Source organism: Melozone crissalis, unplaced genomic scaffold, assembly GCF_028551555.1.
Source record: "Melozone crissalis strain CALT ecotype California unplaced genomic scaffold, PUWL_Pcris_2 ptg000027l_1, whole genome shotgun sequence".
In the NCBI taxonomy this organism is placed as follows: Eukaryota; Metazoa; Chordata; class Aves; order Passeriformes; family Passerellidae; genus Melozone; species Melozone crissalis.
Window position 1 is genome coordinate 12,211,307 of NW_026535805.1, and position 19,780 is coordinate 12,231,086.

A 19,780-nucleotide genomic window follows, 5' to 3' on the forward strand; every position below is an offset into this window, starting at 1 on the left:
GATCCGGAGCGCTCCGCATGCCCTCCGTACCTCTGGGCCGCGGGGAGCCGGCACGACGAGACGGGCAGGCGGTCACCTGGGCCAGGCGGAGCCCGGCCGCTCCGCGCTCCCTGGAGCCGTGTGAGGGCCGGGAGCGGCGGGCCTGGTTCTCTGTGAGGGCCGCTCCGCGCTGCCCGGGGCCGTGTGGGGGCGGCGCGTGGCCGCGGGCCCTGCCCGGTTACCGTTGCCGGGGCCCGGCGGTGGCGGCGGCGATGGTGAAGGAGACGATCCAGGTGTACGCGCGGGTGAAGCCGCTGGGCAGGCGGCAGCAGGCGGGGGTAGGCTGGGAACTGTGCCCGGGGGTGCGCTGGGGATGCCGGGGAGAGCCAAGGGCTGGCCGGGGACCCTCGTTCCTCGCTCAGGTGCGGGCAGAGAAGCGGAGCCCATCCCCTTCGAGAGGCTCGGGCGGCTGGCGGGGGCGGAGATGCTGGTACGCGGGTGGGTGTGCGGCGAGAAGCTCCTGCTGTCCGAAGCCGTAGGAAGTTCATAAAATCACGAAGTAGAGGAGTTTAGGCTGTTACTGTTGGGGGAGTGGCTGAGGAACTTTCTCAGCCGCTATTACAGAAGGGCTCCGCAGGAAAGCGCTTGACCCGCGTCACTGGGTTTGTGCAGCTCAGCCGTGCTCTGAGCAAGGGAGGGCAACGCGTTGCTCCCAGTGTACACCCAAAGGATAATAAAGATAATGAAAGTGTTCCTCAGGAACCGTGCATTTAGGTCTCTTAATTGCCTTCTTGTTTTAAACCAGCTCTTCTCGTCGCAGCCTTTGTCTTGCCGTAGCCTTTCCTAATGTAGTCTTTCAGATTTTTTGGAGAGGTTTGCACTGGGGGGCGTACTTTGTTTTTTTATAACATTACAGATATCAAAGTGGTTTAGTAAACAAATTATGTCAAAGAGGCTGCCCTTTTGTTTCAAGTGTGATTGTAGTGTTTACATGGTGACAGGGTAATGCTGTTATGTGCTGGGTTTGTTGTGTAGTAGTTAAGGGAGATCTGCTCACGTATTCAGTGCAATTTGTAACAAGTTTGTCTCCAGACAATTACAGATGCTAAGCTTAGGTGAGTGTTGTATCTAAGGGTAACGCTGTTCTGTTGATGACGTTATTCTGTGAATTTGTATCCATCCTTTATCAGAGTTATTCCGTTGATAATGAGGAACCTCTGCCCAGTCTGGAGATTACTGTGCCACGAGACTTAGCAGATGGGTTCATCAATAATAAGCGAGAAAGCTACAAGTTCAAGTGAGTTGAAGCCTTATCTTTGTACCTTCTGCCTTTAGTGACTGACAGTGTTATGTGTAGTGATACAGGTCTATAGACTCAGGAAAAGTCTAAAATTAAATTATGGTATAGATGGGTTTATTTTTTATATAACTCTTGTAACTAGAGGAATACGTCAGGACAGGCTCTTCACCACAACAGGTCTGATAGCATTGGATAAAATTGTCATACTATTGTCTGTCCATTGCAAGTCATTATGTATTTCTAAATCTCTTCTCAAAGATACATTTACCAATTCTTCTATTTTTGCACTTAGTTTTGAACTTATGTATGAAGACTGAATCAGGACTGTATGCTATCTTGTGATCTAATGAGTTGTCCTAGACTAGCTAAAGTCTTGATGTAGAACATTCTGTTTGGAAACTGTGTTTCAGACATAGCCAAAGCAAAGTAACAAAAACCAGAAACTGTTGACAGAAATAAATTCTTGGTTTGAGAGTGTAAATATTTTTTAGGAACTTAAAATCAGTACAACAATATCAAACATTTTTATTAATTCAACAGAAAAGTGAGGCAACACTAAAATTTTGGTGATGAATAAAGCTAGATATATCATCTCTTATGATGAGGTCAAGACTATCTTTTTCCAATTCAGTTATGCTTCAGTTTTTATAGTAAACAACAAGTAATTTGTTTCTCTATGCTATTAAAAAAGAGAGGTCCACATAAACAACTGCAGCTCAGACTGATGTAGTTTTACATCAGCTAAGGTAACCTGCTTGGAAAAGAGGAGCTGCCCTCTCCAAATAGATTCATATGCATCTACCTTAGTCTGTAGATGCCCAAGCCTGACTTAATGAATGCAGATATTTTTGTCTGACTTCATAATTCATTAAAAACTCTGAGATGCATTTTGAGAAACCTTATGACTTAGTATCCTTAAAACAATGCAAGAATAATTGTTTGAGTTTCTTGACTAAGTAGCAGGATAGAATAAATGCTTTCATGTTTTGTGTGTTGCATTTGTCTGTGATGCTGCACCCACTGCATGGGTCAGCACGGTGCTTTTCTACACACCCAGTGTCCCTAAGGCCTTCCTACACACCCTGGGAAGTTCTGTGCAAGAATAGAGTTCCAAATAAGGGGGGCAGCACAGCAGGGCACCAGCACTATGGGGAGCTGCTGGAACATGTGGATGACAACTTCCTAACATACAGTTAAGACAATCAGGATGTTTACAAACGTGGACAAGCTGTTGAGGGATATTAAGCCTGGAGGTAGCTTTGACTGCAGTGGCTGTGAGATAATGAAATTCAGGATACTGAGAGAAGAGAGTTAGGCAAAAAGCAGGATTACAACCCTGGACTTCAAAAATACAGACTTTGGCTTGTTTGTGGATCTGCTTGTAAGAATTTGGAGACACATTCCTGGAGAGATGACCAGGAAAACTGGCCGATTTTCAAGGGTCACCTTCTCCAAGCTCAAGAACAGTCCATCCACATGAACAGAAATGATGCAGAGGCAGCAGGAGGATTGGAACAAATGGTCCCTTCCAATCTCAAGAATTCTGATTCTGTAAAATAACTGCAGATATTTTATATAGAAAGTCACAAAACATAATTAAATATCTCATTGTGACCTATAGTAATTGTGCAGCAGAATGAAGGAAATTACTTGGAAAAATGTGAGCCTGGCTGTACTGGTGGGATGCTGTATTTGGTTATAGTGTAATCTATTTATCCAGGATTCAGTGTGGTGCCAGTTACAAACACTAATTCTCTTGATGGTTTTAAAATACGGTTTATTTTTTTCTAAGCCACATCATTTTATCAGAGGATTTTATTGTACAGATCTTGTCAAAGCAGCTCTGTGTACAGCCTATTTATGTACAATAGCACAACAGCAAGCTGTGGTTAAGACTACAGGGAAAACATTGTACTAAGTTATGTAAGCCTAATGATGTAAACATTGACTATTACAAACACAAACAAAAATGTATGAATCAAGTACTGTTTTAACATTCTAAGCAATTATTATTTGCTTAATATTTTCAGATTTCAGAAAATTTTTGATCAAGAGGCAAAACAAGATGTGATTTTTGACAGCATTGCCAAACCAGTAGCAGAATGGTATGTTGTTGATCCTGCACGTAACCAGGGAAAAGCTATTTCTGCTTTTGTTGTGTTACTTGAAGGAGAGCTGTCAAGTCTTTGTCTCGTTATTGTAAAAGTGAATTGATGTTCTAATTTACTAAATACTGACATCTCTGAATGCAGGAGATATACAATCCCCTGAGAATGTTATGCATACTAATGTTCCTTTTTTGACTCTTCAAATAGCAATGCTCCTGTTGCCTCTTTTGTTGTACAGCAATAGAAATCCATGCCCAATTTTCTTTTTTTTTTTTTTTTGTCTGTAATATAAGCTGACTTCATTGCCTTGGAATAGTATTTTCTATATAGTTTAATGCAGAGGTAAACCTAATGAAAATTTTATTCCCCCCATATAATTTTCATTAAGCTAGGGACTCTCACTAATGTTTGTGGAGATATTCCTAAGTCTTGTCATTACTTCAGTTTTGACATGTAAAGCTCTGCTTTTGGCACTGGTTTGTTTTATTTTTTCTCCTCCATTGTCATAAGAAAACAATGCTCATACCTGACAGTTTGCAGAGGCAAATATTTAAGACTGATGAAGACCTCTGCATTTGTTGAGTGGATTGAATGCCATTCTGAAACAGGTGGATTTTTTCAATGGAAAATGGATTTTATGCCATTCTCTTTGCTCAGTTTTCTGTCTGTGTTCCTGAAGTTTGTACTGGTGTGGGACAAAATCCCATGCAGGAGGAAGCAGAATTTCTGTATAGTGTTTGCTTGTTTATCAAACTTGCTGCTTAAAATCCAGACTAGTAGTGAGCTGAGAACTATTACTTCAAGTGCTAACTTCTTTCTCATTCATTGTCTGACCCATCTGTTGGTTTAAGCCACAATCCTGCAAGCTATTCCTCAATTTATTGCACAGTCCTGTGTTTAGCACTGTAGGAAAACAAACTTCAGCTGGACACTCAGCCTTTCTCAAGTTGTTACAAGGAAGAAAAGTATATCCATCTCTTTATAATTTTATTGTCTTTCTCCGCAATCCTCCTGTTTTTGTCTCTGAAGTCCCACAAAGCAGGAAACTAATTGACAGTGAAAATGAAAAGCCAGTGAATTTGAAATTTCATTAGAATATGCTAACTAGACTAAAAATAATACTTGTTATTTTCTCATTCAAAAGATATTTCTTTGCTTATCTGACATTATAGCTTCACATTAACTCATACACTAAATTTTAAGTATTTCTGGGTTTAATGTCTACTGCAGAAAAAAATCTTTATCAAATTTGAGTGTGTTTGGAAAGAGAAGCATTCAAAGTCCCATTGTTATGTACTATGGACTTAATTTTGATATGTTGAGGATAACTAACTATTAAGAAACTGGCTACTTTCTTCTCTTTGGAGTGTTTTGCTTGAATATGGAAATGTTTTCCAGTTAATGAGTTCACCTATGCAGTGTTGTATAAGTGCCCTAATAATCAGGAAGGGGTGTTCTTCTCCTTTATTTCAGTGTTAGGTGATTAAAGACTTGTTTTATATATTAATTTTCTCCATTATGTAGGTTTTAGTTTCAGAGTTTAGATGTTTTTAAGTACCTGAAAGTACTTTAGTGCTATTAAAATCAATGGTGTTTTGGCAGACAACTATCTCTAAATATCTCTAAGTCCTTGTCTTTAATGCTGAAATTGACTTATACAGCCATTCTTAATGAAATCAAAATTGCCTCTGGGCATTATAATGAGGTTAAGGTTGTGTTCTAAACTATGCCTGTGTTACTGATAAGATTACTCATGCTTTTATAATACAGTAGACAGTAACTGAAGATGTTCATGTTTTTTGTCCACTCCCTTAATTTTTTACCTCTTTGTAGACAAAAATGTAAATTTCAAAATAAATTCAGTCATGAAGTTCCTTGGCTAATGGAGTCCTGAACTGGGCCTGAAATTTGTCTCACTCTGTGGTTAATGATACCATTTTCTTTTTCATCATGGAAAGAATAAGAATTGCTCTGTTTCTCTTGGAGACCACAGTTTTTCACAGTAAAATGTCCTTCATTATTTGTTTCTTTCACAGTCAATATTCTCTTGTGTGAAAAAGCTGTTGCAAGTACACGTTTCTGTGTTAGACTGACTTTACTAAGGGAACAAATTTATGTGTGTATTGCCAGTGAAAAGAAAGTAGCAGGAAAATATCAATGAAATAGTTCAGTAACATTTTGAGGTTCTTTGTCATGCATTCTTGCAGCGCTGAGAAAATTCAGTTAGAAACTTGAATGCTTAGGGAAAAAAAATCTTGGACATTGTTTAAACTAAAACCAGAAAGACAATGCTCAGGATTCTAAAATGTTTCTATTTTGTTCTTGGATGGATGGAAATTGGATGCAACTTTCTTTTCTCTTTTTCTTTTCTTTTTTTTTTTTTCTTTTTAAGTAGGTTTTCTTTGATGTTGGTCCACTACTTCTCTTTCTCTAAGTCCAGTTACATTGTCATCTTGCCTGTGGTTTCAGAGGCACCAGACATTAGTTAGTTCAATTTGCTTCTTCAGTCAAAAGTGCCAGCCTCTGCAAACCATTATAAACATATGACTTGCTTGAACTTTATTAGTTTTTTTTCTGTCCTTGAGTCATCTCTTACATTGTTTCTTTTCCTTCTAATTTTAAATATATATTCTTGATAATGTTTTTGTGCAGAGTTTAAGAAGCACTACTAATTCTGTTACTGTATCAAAACCAGAGAAAATAAATAACACCCTACTTGAAAAGTTTGCTAATGGCTAAGCATTGCTTTAGCCTCACAACTAAACAAGGCTACTCTCAAAATTTCAAATATTAGTATTATGTTTATGTATGCAACCAGAAATTAAGTAGAAAATGTTAACTGTTTTGAATTTGTTGATTTTTCAGTTCTAAAATGAACTGAAAACTCAATGTTTCGGTATTAGATTTCTTGTTTTTTTAAAGAATAGCATTTGAAAATATTTTCAGTTCTCATGCAAATAAGAATTAACTTAGCTGTTTATAAACCTAATGTCAATCACCTGTGATCTTTTGAAAAATCTGATGGCCTTGGGGATGATGCTCCCACTTCTGCAGGTTCAGATTTCTTATGGGTTATATTTATCCTAAGAATTAGCGTCTGTAATATATAAACTACTTCAGTTGACTCTCAGCTGGTTTTGTGGGGCTGCTTTCTGCTGTGTAGTCTTACAGAAAATGTAGTAAAAACATTTTTATTAACAGTTATTCATTTTATACCTGGATATGTTTGTCACACAATGTTGAAAGTAAGGATCTGCCTTATCTGCCTCACAAAGACCTGTAGAATCTATATAGAGCAAAAGGACACATTGATTCAGATGTCATCTTGAAAGAAATATAGCCTAAACTTTCCCCTAAATTGAGAAATTAACAATGCTTGCTGTTCTTTCTCAAAGTGAGGGCAATTATGAGGCAGTAAAAAGTGAGAAGTGTCATTGACATTTCTTCTCAAATGACTGTTACTTGCTTGTTTGTTTTGACATAAATTGTGCAATTTAGAGTTGTTCAAGAAGGTTGCCTAATTTAGATTACAGTTTGACAGTTTTTATTCAGAATATCTTTGTGTCACTTATCTGTTATAGTGTTTACGGTGAAATTCTAAATATATTTAGAGATCTTGGTCAAAACAAGAAAATATATTACTTTTTTTTCCCCTGTAGGAAAACTTCTGAAATTTTTAAGGAAACTTGCCTGCACTAATTTCTCAAAAACAGTTGCATTCAAATCAGTTTTGTTTTTTAAAGATGAAGCATTAACAATTTTGATTTGTTCCACAAATCTGGCAAAGACATAAAGAAAAAAGAAGTCATACTGAGATACTTTGTTTATTTTTAATTAAAAGGAACTTAATCTTACCTCCGAGTGTTAGAAGATACCTGAAAGCTGAGTCTCTGTGAAGACAAATTCTCCTGAAAACTTGTTTTCCAGATCCTTGAAATTAAGTTCTTCCTTCCTTTAATCTTCAATATAATTTGGAAGGGGGAGAAGGGGTTGAGGGGGCTGGTTTTGCCAGGATTTGGTTAATTTATTTTTTAATATCGATGAATTGAGGTTTCATGAGATAGAAGGAAGGAAAATGAGGGACACTGATTAAAAAAAAAGTTCAGATCTGCAGGAACTGAGATAAAGAGAGGGCCAACAGTATTCGAATATCAGAGATACTGGTGTCTTCTGCTTTTTTCATTAGTTGAATGTTTTATTGTATTGAATATTTGTTTTGACCACTTGCTTTTATGTTACTACTCATTTAAAATGAAGATGGCAGAACTCAGATAAAAATGTTAATATGAAGCCAAAATAAACTAAGAAAATAAATAAGTTTTTAAGATCAAAGTTGTTTCTTGTTCTTGTTAAGGATTTTTTCTTACCTACTTAAAGTACAGAATTTAGTCTTACTTAATAAGGGGGTTTCAGTGTTTTATTTATTCATTTTATAAACTATATACAAAACTTTCACTTTGAGTTTTTTAACCTATTAGAATAATTAAGTAAGAAGGGAACGCTGTAGGTCATCTGGACCAATCTTCTGAGGAAACCAAGTCTGGCTTCTAGGTCACGTTTCTCAGGCCCTCGTCCAATAGAGATGTAAAATGTCCAAAGATGGGAATTCCACAATTCATCTGGGAACCTGTTCCAAGGTTTAATTACTCTCACTGTGAAGAATATTTTCCTTATACCCACTTGGAGTTTCTTCTCTTGCCACTTGTGACCTCTGCTTTGTTGTTCTATCAGTGCAAACCTCTGGGAGGAAGGTGGTAGTTAGGTAGGTGTAAGGCTTTCTCTTTGCTGGATTGATAGGAAACAGTTCACTTGGCTTCTTGTGCATGACATGCTACAGCCTGAATTCAGTTGGTTCTGACAGGCTCATTCCAGGTTCTTTAGTGCATTTTTCATCTGCTGGGGAGCCCAAAAAGTGGGGACAGAAGTCAAGGAGGAGAGTTTCTTTTCCTTTTTTTTTCTTCTTTTTTACTCATGTTGAAGGTAACTGTTCTGTTTGATTCAGCAAAAAAGGTTCAGCAGCAGGGGAAGCAGAGTTCTTGGTTATACTTAGGCAAAAGCCTCCCTAAAGTCTCATTAACAATGAGCACAGAAACAAATGAAAAGTTCTGTGTCCGTAAGCTTTAAATAGAACAAATGATCTTCACTGGAAATTGAAACAAAATGTAGTCAGAAAACCCAACCACAATAGAACAACCTCAGTCTGCTTTCAACCTCTGTCTACTGTCGCTGGGCTTTTACCACTATTTATATTGTCTCAGATACTCAAGGACAAAGTACTGAATGATATTTTAGACTGTAGTAACTACCCATAAATTTTCTAGCTCTCACTTGAGGAATTTCTCACTTGAGGAATGTTAGGTGGTTGTAAATATAACATATCAATCAATTTAAATGGAATTGCTTCCATGAGTTATACTTCTGTATCACCCTATATTTAGGAATTAGACAGCTTTCAGGAATGAGACAAGGCAGTGGAGTGACTGGAAGTGCCTGCTGATAGCTCTGTAACAGCATTCATTTACATAGGAGTCTGAACTGAATTTTCAAATAAAAGTTCCTATCTCACTGTGCGTGTTTTGAAATCACCACTAATTATGAGTTAGAACATGCAAGTTACTTGATAAGTGAGTGAGAAACTTGGTGGGGAAAAAAACCACAAGATATTGCTCTCCTTTACCTTCATGTAAAAAATTGTCCTGTGCTTGATAATGTATAGTTTCTCAAGGTCCAAAGGGCAGAAGAGACCACATGTCATAATTAATTTTCTATGAAGCCAAAACTGATTTTCTTGAGCAATCATCATTACATAAGCTTTTATGTAACAACACTTGGGTTATTAATTGGTGTTCATTAATAGTGGAAATGAAAGTGGAATATATAAGAAACATTTGTTTCAGCCTTCTGTTTTTCTGTGTCTCTTTTTCAAAACAAGAGACGTACTAAAATTAAGAGTATTCCATGTTAATTGGAAAAAATATTTGTAGAATGTATGTTGGGGGTTTCTAAGGTATTTGATGTACTTTTGATGCATGCAGAGAAGTGTAAATCCTGTAGTGTGTTCAAGAATTTACAACAGCAAAAATTGACTGCATCAAATTTTTCTGCTAAAACTCAGTGACCTATTGGAAAGGTGGTCATTGAATTGAATAAGCTGTGGATCATGATCTCAGTACTTTCCAGATAGAGAATTCTTTCCCAGTTGAAGGAAAGTATCCCTTAGTATTCTGGTTAGAAAAAATACTAAAAGTATTGTAATTCCTGTCTCAAACACTGTTGCTGGGGAGATTTTTTTGGTAGTCTGTGTCATAGCTGGAGCTAAATTAAAAATTTTCAAGTTTTATCCCATCATGTTGCTGCCATAATATATGATTAGGTTTATTTAGCAGTGGTATCAAATCAACCTCCTTAGTGAGCTGTGTACACAAACCATCTTTTGCTTGGAAAAGGTGTGATTTAAATCCTAGGCAACATAGAGGATATATGCAATGCTTTCTTTTTGTTTAAACTTGTTACTGTTCAGCTCTGTAAGGTAAAGCACAAGCTGTTGTGTTGCTAGAAACCAACACTAAGTTTTCAGTGCTTGATCAGAAAATAAGCATTCAATTCTTTGGGTAAACTATAAGAACAGATCTAATCCTTTTCTAAATTAGGATCCTCTTGAAGAGAACCTTTAATTTGATGATAAATTATAATGCAGAATACAACAATAAAGAAGATTTAGGCATGTAATAAACAAGAATTATTCGTACTTTGGGAGTTGCTTGCCTGCAATTTATGCTGTTATTTGCTTTTTTCCCATGCACTCTCTTATTCTGTTTTCCACCATGCCAAATCTTTTTGCACTGTTTTGTGTTGTTCAATGATATTAACTTTGCTAAGGAGACTTTCTTATTACGTAAATACTCCTAGAGTTCATAATGCTTATCAAACAATCATGATGTTTCTTCATCAATATTTTGTTTTAAGTCACCTTTTCTTACAGTGATCAAAAAGACAAGACTAACATTTATCATCCCACGCACCTCAAGATGCAGAAAGCTTATGTAGATGTGGTTATATGGATGTACATTTCCAACATATGAAACAAATATTTTTTTTTCTTACTTTCAGTTTTTTAACATGTGAAACTTCATATGACTTGACCACATGTATTTTCACTGAAATACAAAAATAAATATTCAATTTCAAAATGTATATTTACCAAGTGCTCACATAATTATAATTTATGCTACAAAATCTGGAGATTCTGATATTCTGGTATCATGAGTTAAATCTAAAGCATTGATAGTCTGTTTGTTTAGTTCTGCCCTCTTTGAATTTGCAACTGACTTTTTGGAGCCTTTCTTGACAGTCATGAAACAGGTCTTCCACACATTAATAAGCCACAAAGACAGCTCAATATATTAAATGAGATTGAAATACAACCTTTTTCAGAGCTGTTGCATGTCCATGTTTTCCCTGAAATGTCCTGTTTTTTGTGGAAATCTTAGTTTAACAGAATTTGAAGTCTTGGCCGTGTTTCTTTGAGATTTCCTTATATGGAGAAATTCAGGTCAATGAGATTTGTCCCCATTCAATGCATCTTATTGTCCACAGGTATTAACTTTAACAAATCAGACTTGCTGCTGATGCATGTGGCAAATTAAGTTTTCCTTGACACATTTAAGTTTGTCCATGTTTTCCAGATAGAAACATAGAATATGTGGTTATAAGCAGTACAAGCAAAGCCAAATCAATGACTTGTTAGAAACTGACTTTTTAATATATATTATTCTTCTCTCATAGAGAGTAAGTCTATCACAAAGTGTTACAAAAATATGCCTGCATGTTTTAGTGAATAATGAAAATGATCCCTTTCAATTCTATAATAGAATGAAACAAACTTACAAATTTAGGGAAGATTTTGAGCATTGTATTTTGAAGGGTTTTTTCTCTGTAGTAGGTGCTTTTAGGTCTGGCTTGGTATTGATAAAAAAACAAGACTCTCCAGTAACTCTGGCAATCGTAACTTTGGTAAAAGATGCTATAGACAGATTTCTCCAGCAGTGTTTTAGCTAATCTGTCTGGAAGTTGTCCATCAATTTCTGAACAGGGTGCTATACAATGTTGTATAAGTGCATGAAAGATCTTTTCTGCAAAGCTTCTCCTTGGATTATGGGTCTTTAATATGTTTTGTTTGAAGCAGTAAAGAGACTACTTATTCAACAAAATGTCTTCTTACCCATGCCAAAATTCATCCTTCAGAGAGAAAAAATCTAGGTATTCTGATAACACCAAGGATGCATGACTGAAAATACACTTTTAGAGTATTATTTTTATTTATGTGTGTTTTAAGTCCTCACATGACTACCATCACTATCCATGTGAACTTGTGTAGTTTCAAATACTGAGTTTAACAAAAAATTCTGACTTTTGTTCAGAGACTCTGAAGAGCAAAGATGCAAACTTTTCCTGTGGGAACTGCCATCTTGCAAAGTAGGTTTTATTGAAAAGGCAGAAAAAAGCTGCTGATTCTCTAACAACCTTTCCCAGCGACAAATAATTGCCACTACTGTTGGGGACAGCTTTAATTTGCAATTGAGCATCTTTGAGGATCCCTTTGGTAGATGCTGTTTAGAGAACATGCTCTTCTCTTATCTCATCATAAAGGGTGTTGCCAACTTTTTTGGTACCTGCTGTAGTTACATTTTAGGATGAAAGAGACAATATGCATATTATCTGCTCACTATACTGACTTCTAGCATCTGAGGGACCCATCGCTTTGCCCAGGGTAATTATGCTGTATAGTTTGATGTTATTTTCATAAACAGCATTTTATGAGTGGCTAACAGTTTATGAAAGTTTTTGAGCTTTTTATTTTCCTAAAGGAATTGTGCATCTTGGGTTGAAAATACCATGTACAAATCTTAAGTTTCCTGAGTATTTAGTAGAGAATTATTGATTTATTGATTTGGTATTGGGCCATCTACATCTAGTTAAACTTTCAGTGTTAAATTCGTTGGGAAAATGAGCTATAATTATATTGATGGAGTTTTGGCTGGGGTTTTTTTTGCCTTGGAATACTTAAAAGTTGAAAAGAGCAAAGTATGTCTCCAACAAGTATTTTCTATGGTGATAAGTTGTCCACAAGGCTCATTGCTAAAACATCCTGTATGGCCATTGATTCCAAATGAAGTTACTTAAAATAAGTGTCAATAAGACACATCAAACCTGGATTTTTATGACTTAATCCATGTTATCACATGCAGACATTCAAAATTGACATTGACTAATAGTCACACTATTATACTTAGAATGGTAGTTATATCTCTTCAGTTTTGAAATGTTCTTTCATAAATATATATGTATGCACAAAATTAACTTTTGTGTAGTTCATAAGTTTTGTTTTCTCTCCACAAGCTGATGTAGGAGAGGCTTTTCACTTTCACTGCATCTTCCCCTCTACTTTTCAGGAGGCAAGATCATGGACTACAACTCACTTCTGAGCCAAAGGAGTTTTGTCAGTCCTGCCTGAGCTCCTAGTCCCTTGTCTCTTATTTATGAAAGTGTTTTGCTTCTCAGACTTAGAAAGGGAGTTTGTTTTCCATCCTGTCCTCGTGGAGTTGCTTGTTGCTCTTAGAGGGCTTTGCCAGCAGTTTCACTGGTACTATTGGACGTCTTCTTTCCTTACAGGCTTCCTTAGCACCTCAAGTCCTTAAACTGACTTGCTGGTATGACTCTGAAAGAAAGGCATGCATGTTGTAAATATGGACAGGATGCAGTTATTTCTATATATTATACACACACACATATAGATACACATCAATTTAGAATATAATGTTGACTTTTAGCTCAGAATTTAAATAACTGTGGAATCAAAATCATCTGTGTAATGCAATATTAAGATAACCTATAATTGCATTGGTTTAGAAGAATGCATTATTGACATGGATATGTTCACATTTTATGAGCGGTTAGGATTTTCCAGAAAATTTTCAGAGCTGTGCTGATGTACTACAGAAAATAAGAATATATATGAACCAAATAACAAAAAGAAAAGTCGCTGACTTTTGCAGCTGTTTTGACAGCATATGGTATGTGACATTTTATCCTGTTTACATGTGAGGTAGTTCTAAACAACAGCTTTTTCTGAGCTTGTTAGAAATCAGAACACAAACATGTTGAGTTAATAGTTTGCAGCCACATGTTTATTACTTTTTAAAACATTGCAAGATACACCTTTAAAGACAAGGAGTAAGAAAATTTAACAACCCCAGTTGCCAGCTCTGAAGAGCCAGAGAGCTCATCTGTAGGAGCTGAAGAGCAACTATACAGCATCAGAACACGGTTCCATCTAATGCACTGTGTTGCCTCTCACAGGGACTAACAGACAATGCTCAGAGGAACAAAACAGAGTAAGCATGTAGAGCTGCCTCCTGCATGTATCCTCTTAGTCTTTAGTTATTTGTAGTTTAGAAATTAGAAATTTCTAATTAGAAATTAGATAGTAGTGACTTTCTAATTTCTCTGTGATTAGTAGCCCTGAAGAAAAATGTGATTTAGTCCAATCTCTGCTGAAGCCTGTATGACATTTTAATGTCCAAAACATGGCATGGCAAAGAGTTGCACAGCTTAACTACAATTTGCTTGAGGAATCATTTCCTCTTGTTAGGTTTGAATCTGCCATGTCTGAACTTCTGTTGATACCCCCTTCCTTCTGACAACTCATTACTGTCATCAGCATTCAGATATTGTGACAGTGGGCACTAGAAATTCCTAAGATAGATGAATGAGGTGTTTTATCATAATAATTGTTTTGATTTGTAACATCTGGAATCTAAAATCTAGATATAGTCCATCTTTGTGCATTTTGGGAGCAGATGTTCACTGTAGCTCCTTTCAACATGTTTCTGGTTTTGTCTTTGACATCCTACTGTAATGGATTAAAATAAGCAATTTGGCAACTACCCAGGCCTTTAAATAAACTCTAATAAGTTGGAGAATCATTGCATCTCTTGTGGCGCCAGACCAGCAGCTATCTATATACATGTTTCTTTTCCTCTTACAAAAGAGTTGATTTCCCTCTTTTTATTTATTAAAATTGTGGTTTATTTATCACTTCTTCTTTAAACAAATTGCACAAGAATAATTTTTACTTTTCAGTTTGTTGATCAAAATGGGTAGGTCCTTAAGCATAGTAAATCCAATCCAAAATTTAAAATAATTAAGCTTATCTACTGTTTAGTGGAAATTAGGTGGAAGTCAATGGTGGCAGTGTGGTGAATTAAAGAAAGATATTTGAACTGGACTTTCATTAGGCACTTCTGCAAACAGAAATAAGAGGTGTGAAAAAGATGAATCTGAATGCCATTTCATTATGGCATGAATCTGAATGCTATGTCATTAACAGCTATTTTGTCTGTTCTATCAAAGCTTCTTGTACAGTCATAATTATACCAGAAAAGTTTGCAATTACCGATGTGTATTTGTGTGTTTTCTTAGTAAAGGAAGATTTTATTACACTGATTTAAGCACAGGTTCTCCTGCATACCCTTTTCAAAGGATAGTCTGGTTGTTCAGTATAGTCATAGTCTCAGAATAAAAGCTGGACCCTGGTATAACAGTATCCTTAATGAGATTCTAACTACAATATAGTTTTCTCTATTTGCATTTAATGAGGTCCTATGTGAAATATTTCTTGATTCTCCTAGTGTATGAATAGCACAATTCTAGACATCTACAGTCTTTAAAGAGATTAAATGTCATCTTTGCAAAAAATCATCTGCCAAACTAAAAAGTATGAAAAGGTAGTGTAAATAGTAATAAGTATGATGAACTAATAATGGATTAAGTCAAGGCATCAAGAAATCCTTCCATTCTAGATAGTTTAAATTCTATAGAATCTAGAGTATATATATTAAAGTGTACTCTTGTATTACCAAAGATAGCTTCTATGCAATTTAGAATTACTGTTAATTGTACTTTGGTTCTATACAAAGTTGGTCATGGACAACATGTTCTACCTTAAATGTTAATTATCTTCCTTTTTTTAATTGTATAGTGTTTTGGCTGGATACAATGGTACTATCTTTGCATATGGTCAGACAGGCAGTGGCAAAACTTTTACCATCACAGGAGGAGCAGAACGTTACAGTGATCGAGGCATCATTCCCAGGACTTTATCTTATATTTTTGATCAATTGCAGAAGGTATGGAACATTATTTTCTGTTAATTTCTAATGTCTGGTTTCAAATATTTAACTGTTGCTTATGGTTGTTTTTATAATAGTATTAGTGGAAGTCCTAAAACTAATACTTAACAAAATATCTAACTTGACATGGTACTTACTGTGTGCAAGCATATATGTGTAGTTGTTTTGGCTACCTGGTTTATTGCAATAGTCTGAAAACAATGGGCATCGTTTGGGGGAGCTTTTGTTGTTGTAAAACCCAGGCTATTTTCAGTTGGTGCAGCATACCTTCAGATCACACAAGTGGTTCTCCTTGTCTAACACTTATATCAGCTCCACTCTGGTTCTGTATTGCATGCATTGCATTACATTGTTGACTTTTTATGTGATGAAATGAGTCAATAAGTGAAAGGATGTGCCAGAGTAAGCACACTGATTTTTTTTTTGTTATGTTTATTATGTTTGTGAGAAATTTAATTTTCTTTTAGTGTCTGAAATACTTACATGAGTCAACACAGTCAATTATTCCAGTACTTTTATAATTATAGGAGAAAGTGAAGAGAGGAGTCTGGTGTAATTTATGTTTTGTCTCTTCATTTATTCCACCAGGCCTATGACTCATTAATCTTCACATTTTAGCAAAGCTATTTAATTAATCCAATTTAAATATGATTTGCCATTAACATAAATCATTCCACTGTACATTTATACTCTTTCAGTTGTGTACTACAGAATACCTATCTGTTTGTAGAAGGGTATATGGCTCAGTCACACTAACATGCCCTGTCTCAGTAAGGGTTAACAAGAGTGAGTAATTACTTTGGCTCTTTGGAAGTATGGCTTTGGCAGGTAAATGTACACAGCATGTGGCAGGTGCACAAAAACTTGCCATTGTGGGAATGGAAATGAAAAACACCCACATGGTCATGTTATCTTAGACTTTCTGCTGCACTCACACAACCTCCATGGAGGACTTTTGTTGTGAAAAGTGAACAGGTTTATCGTTTAATTGCCAACAACAAACAGTGTTAACACATCAACATTCTTTTCTAATGTTAATTATGTAGTAAAGAAAAATAACTAGATGAGAATTAACTAGTATGTTTGTCAGATTCTCAACACAGAAATACGAATGTTTCTCATTTCAGACTGGGTTTTGGATCAAAAGTTATACTTAGTTACACTCATGGGGCTATTTCAATTTTCCTGCTTCCACATCATTGTTTCATATTATTTTTTTTCTTAGTGCATTTTAAAGGATCTCTTCTTGGTGTTTCATCTTTCCTCTCGCCTTTCTTTTCATATCTGTCCCCTGTTGCATTTCTTTATACCTACAACTATGGTTTGGAAGATGCTCAAATAGTGGAGAAGAATCATTTGCCTTCTAACCCTAAGTAGGATGAAACAGGAGAAAGTGCAATCAGGGACATGAAATACAAGATTTGTTAAGCTCTTACTTGAACAAAGACAGCACAATTTGAAACCAAAGAAACAAAATTGGAGAACTAAATGAGAAGCAAATCAAGCACTTTGTTTTTAATAACATCTCCTTTTAATTTAGAAATTCTCCTATTTCCATGGCATCCTGTTTGAACTGTTCCTTACTACATTTTTTCCATCCATCTGTAGTATATCTTTTAAATTATGTCCCTTGAAGTAGTGAACTGTCATAACCAATTAAAAAAACATGGGAAATAATTATTAAATGAAAGTGACAAGTTATATCTCAAAGTATTTTGCAAAAAACCTGCAGTGGATTGAATTATTACATTTCAACTGTGATATGAGTGCTTTCACAGTGGTTTTGTCTGCTGAAAAAAAAGTGACTGATTTTTTTTTATTCTCTTTTATTTCTTTAATTTTGGAAATCATAGCCCACTATTTTGAGGTTTATGTTGTTTGGATTTGGCTTTGGGGCAGGGGAAAATTGTCGGCAAAACTCAGTTGTGTTAAATTACTTTTTGGCAATGTAATTTACCAAAAGAATTGTGATTGCAGAGAACAACTGACATCATATCATATACAGTGCTCTAATGTTGTGATGAAGAGAATGAAAACCAGTATGTCACTGATGTTTCTAAGTTAAGCAAATCTTATTTTTGTTGCTGTTTTTACTTTTGCTTTGTTTTTTTCTTTAAGCACAGTCTTTCTATCCATAATATGAGCATTTACTTTTTCATAAAAACTTTCCTTTTTTTAGTGCAGAAGTGAAAAATGCCTGTTGCATAGTTCTGCAAGCAGCTCACATGTTCTAAATATAAACAGACTTTTTAAAGTATACAGAATCAATTAAAAATCCCAGACTAAACTCCGGGTAATGGTGGTTTTTGTGGGGGATTTTTGTTTTAGTGAGTGTTGTGTGTCTCTATTTTGGTTGAGAGCTTTTGTGGGTTTGTTTTGGTTTTTTTCCTCCTTTTTTCTTCTTGAGTCCTTATGCATATGGTAACACAAAATGTGAAAGTATCAGAAATTGGATATGTGCACCATACCCATGAAAAGAGACAAAGTGAGAAAGTGACCTAGAAGCCACAGAAATAAATTTGTCTTCTAATCTACCTCTGACTTCTGTTTATAACACTATTATTTTTTTTATCCAGGATAGCAGTAAAGTGTACACAACTCATGTTTCCTACTTAGAAATCTACAATGAATGTGGTTATGATCTGCTGGACCCAAGACATGAGGCCTCTAAAATGGAAGATTTGCCGTAAGTAATAAATACAGAAAATCATCAAAACCAACAGGAATCATTTTAGTATACCCTATTACATTGTTTAAGGACTTTTTGAAGTTGTGCTACTGATCTCAGTGTTCATTTAATCAAAATAATTTTTTTTCACATTTCTGTCAATGGTGGCTAAGTGTTCTGTTATTTTGCGTGTATGGAGGGTAGGGAGTAACCAAAGGTGAAAGGATTAAAAGTGTTCACTGCTATTATGCAGAAGAGATCTCTTGCAGCCACTGACAAGGAGAAGGTGCACTTGTTTTTCTCATGGCACCCTGTCTCGTTGTATGGCATGTATTACTGTGTGGGACAGAGACATGGAACAGGTGGTATTTCCTTACAGCAGTAATGAGAATCTCCCTGCTTCTATTTGGACCTTTTACTTCAAGGATAATTATTTTTCTAGAATATGCAATTGTGAAATAAGGTAAGTTACAGCTAGAAAATAGGCCACAAGTAGCTCCAAAGAATAGTATATTTCCTTCAGAAAAGATGGGTGTTATAATGGTAGTCGTTGATCAGACACTAGCACGTAGTGATTGGAGAAGGGTAGTAAACAAAGGTTTGTAGATCGTGAATGCTCCAGCTGGTGAAGTTAAAGATTTCTAATTTATAGGAAATCCAAGTCCTAGTCTTCAAGTCTGAAATAATAGCTTATAGTCTGTGTTATTTTTAAATAGCTAAGCAAACACTTAATAGATGTAAGTGAGTTGTTTACTGGATTTGCAAGTACACTGAAATAATGCTGGGCACTGTGGATTTTATCATTCAACATGATAGTAACAGACACTTGTATCAGCAGTCATTTTATTGCTGTTTACAAGAGCAGGAAACATGCTGAAAATTTTCAGTGGGACAATAAAAGAAAATCAACAGAATTTTATTTTGAAATAACTAATTATGTTATTCACATGTTATTAAATTTTATTTATTAAAAAATAAATCAAATTTATCTTTTTTATTTATTAAAGAAAATCTTGCAGCACAATATTTTGTGTTTAAATGGAGCTTTGTTTTTTCATGCAGTATGGGGTATCTAGGATATGTATGTACAAAGTAATTTTCAAGATTGATCTTTATGAAAGAAGCTGGTCTAGAGATTAGGAAAGCAGCAGACAAATGCAAAGTGTGGGATTGAGCTGTGAATTGCTCCAGTTGTTTCAGTTTATTTACCTGAAAAATGGAAGTAAAATTTATTGCTTTATGACACATCCGTGCTATGAAGACTGTTTGTCATTATCAGCGTCTTTCATTATGAAGTTTAGGATTCTAATCTAATTATTTTCTGCTTCCTGTGGCATTCAGACCAAAATTTTAGTCAGAGGCTAGTTTTCATAGTATAATTTAGTGCTGTGTCCATTTTTGCATGGACAGAAAATAGTAAATAGTGTGTTACACTTTTTTATACTTATTAGATTTAATGCTATCAAGTTATTCAGGTTTATTACATTAATAATTTCATTTATTAAGTTATTTGAAATATTTTATCTGAATTCAT

At 35.6% G+C, this 19,780-nt stretch overlaps 1 protein-coding gene across 1 annotated transcript in view; it reads left to right on the forward strand.

Moving 5' to 3' along the window:
* The first annotated feature begins 240 nt into the window (after window positions 1-240).
* KIF6 (kinesin family member 6) overlaps window positions 241-19,780 on the forward strand; it is a 151,044-nt gene continuing 131,504 nt past the window's right edge. Inside the window, exons 1-5 of the mRNA XM_054280030.1 lie at window positions 241-317; window positions 1,170-1,276; window positions 3,310-3,384; window positions 15,428-15,575; window positions 18,155-18,264. Coding sequence (XP_054136005.1) covers window positions 252-317; window positions 1,170-1,276; window positions 3,310-3,384; window positions 15,428-15,575; window positions 18,155-18,264 — 506 coding nt within the window. The 5' untranslated portion in view covers window positions 241-251. The remainder of the gene's footprint in view (window positions 318-1,169; window positions 1,277-3,309; window positions 3,385-15,427; window positions 15,576-18,154; window positions 18,265-19,780) is intronic.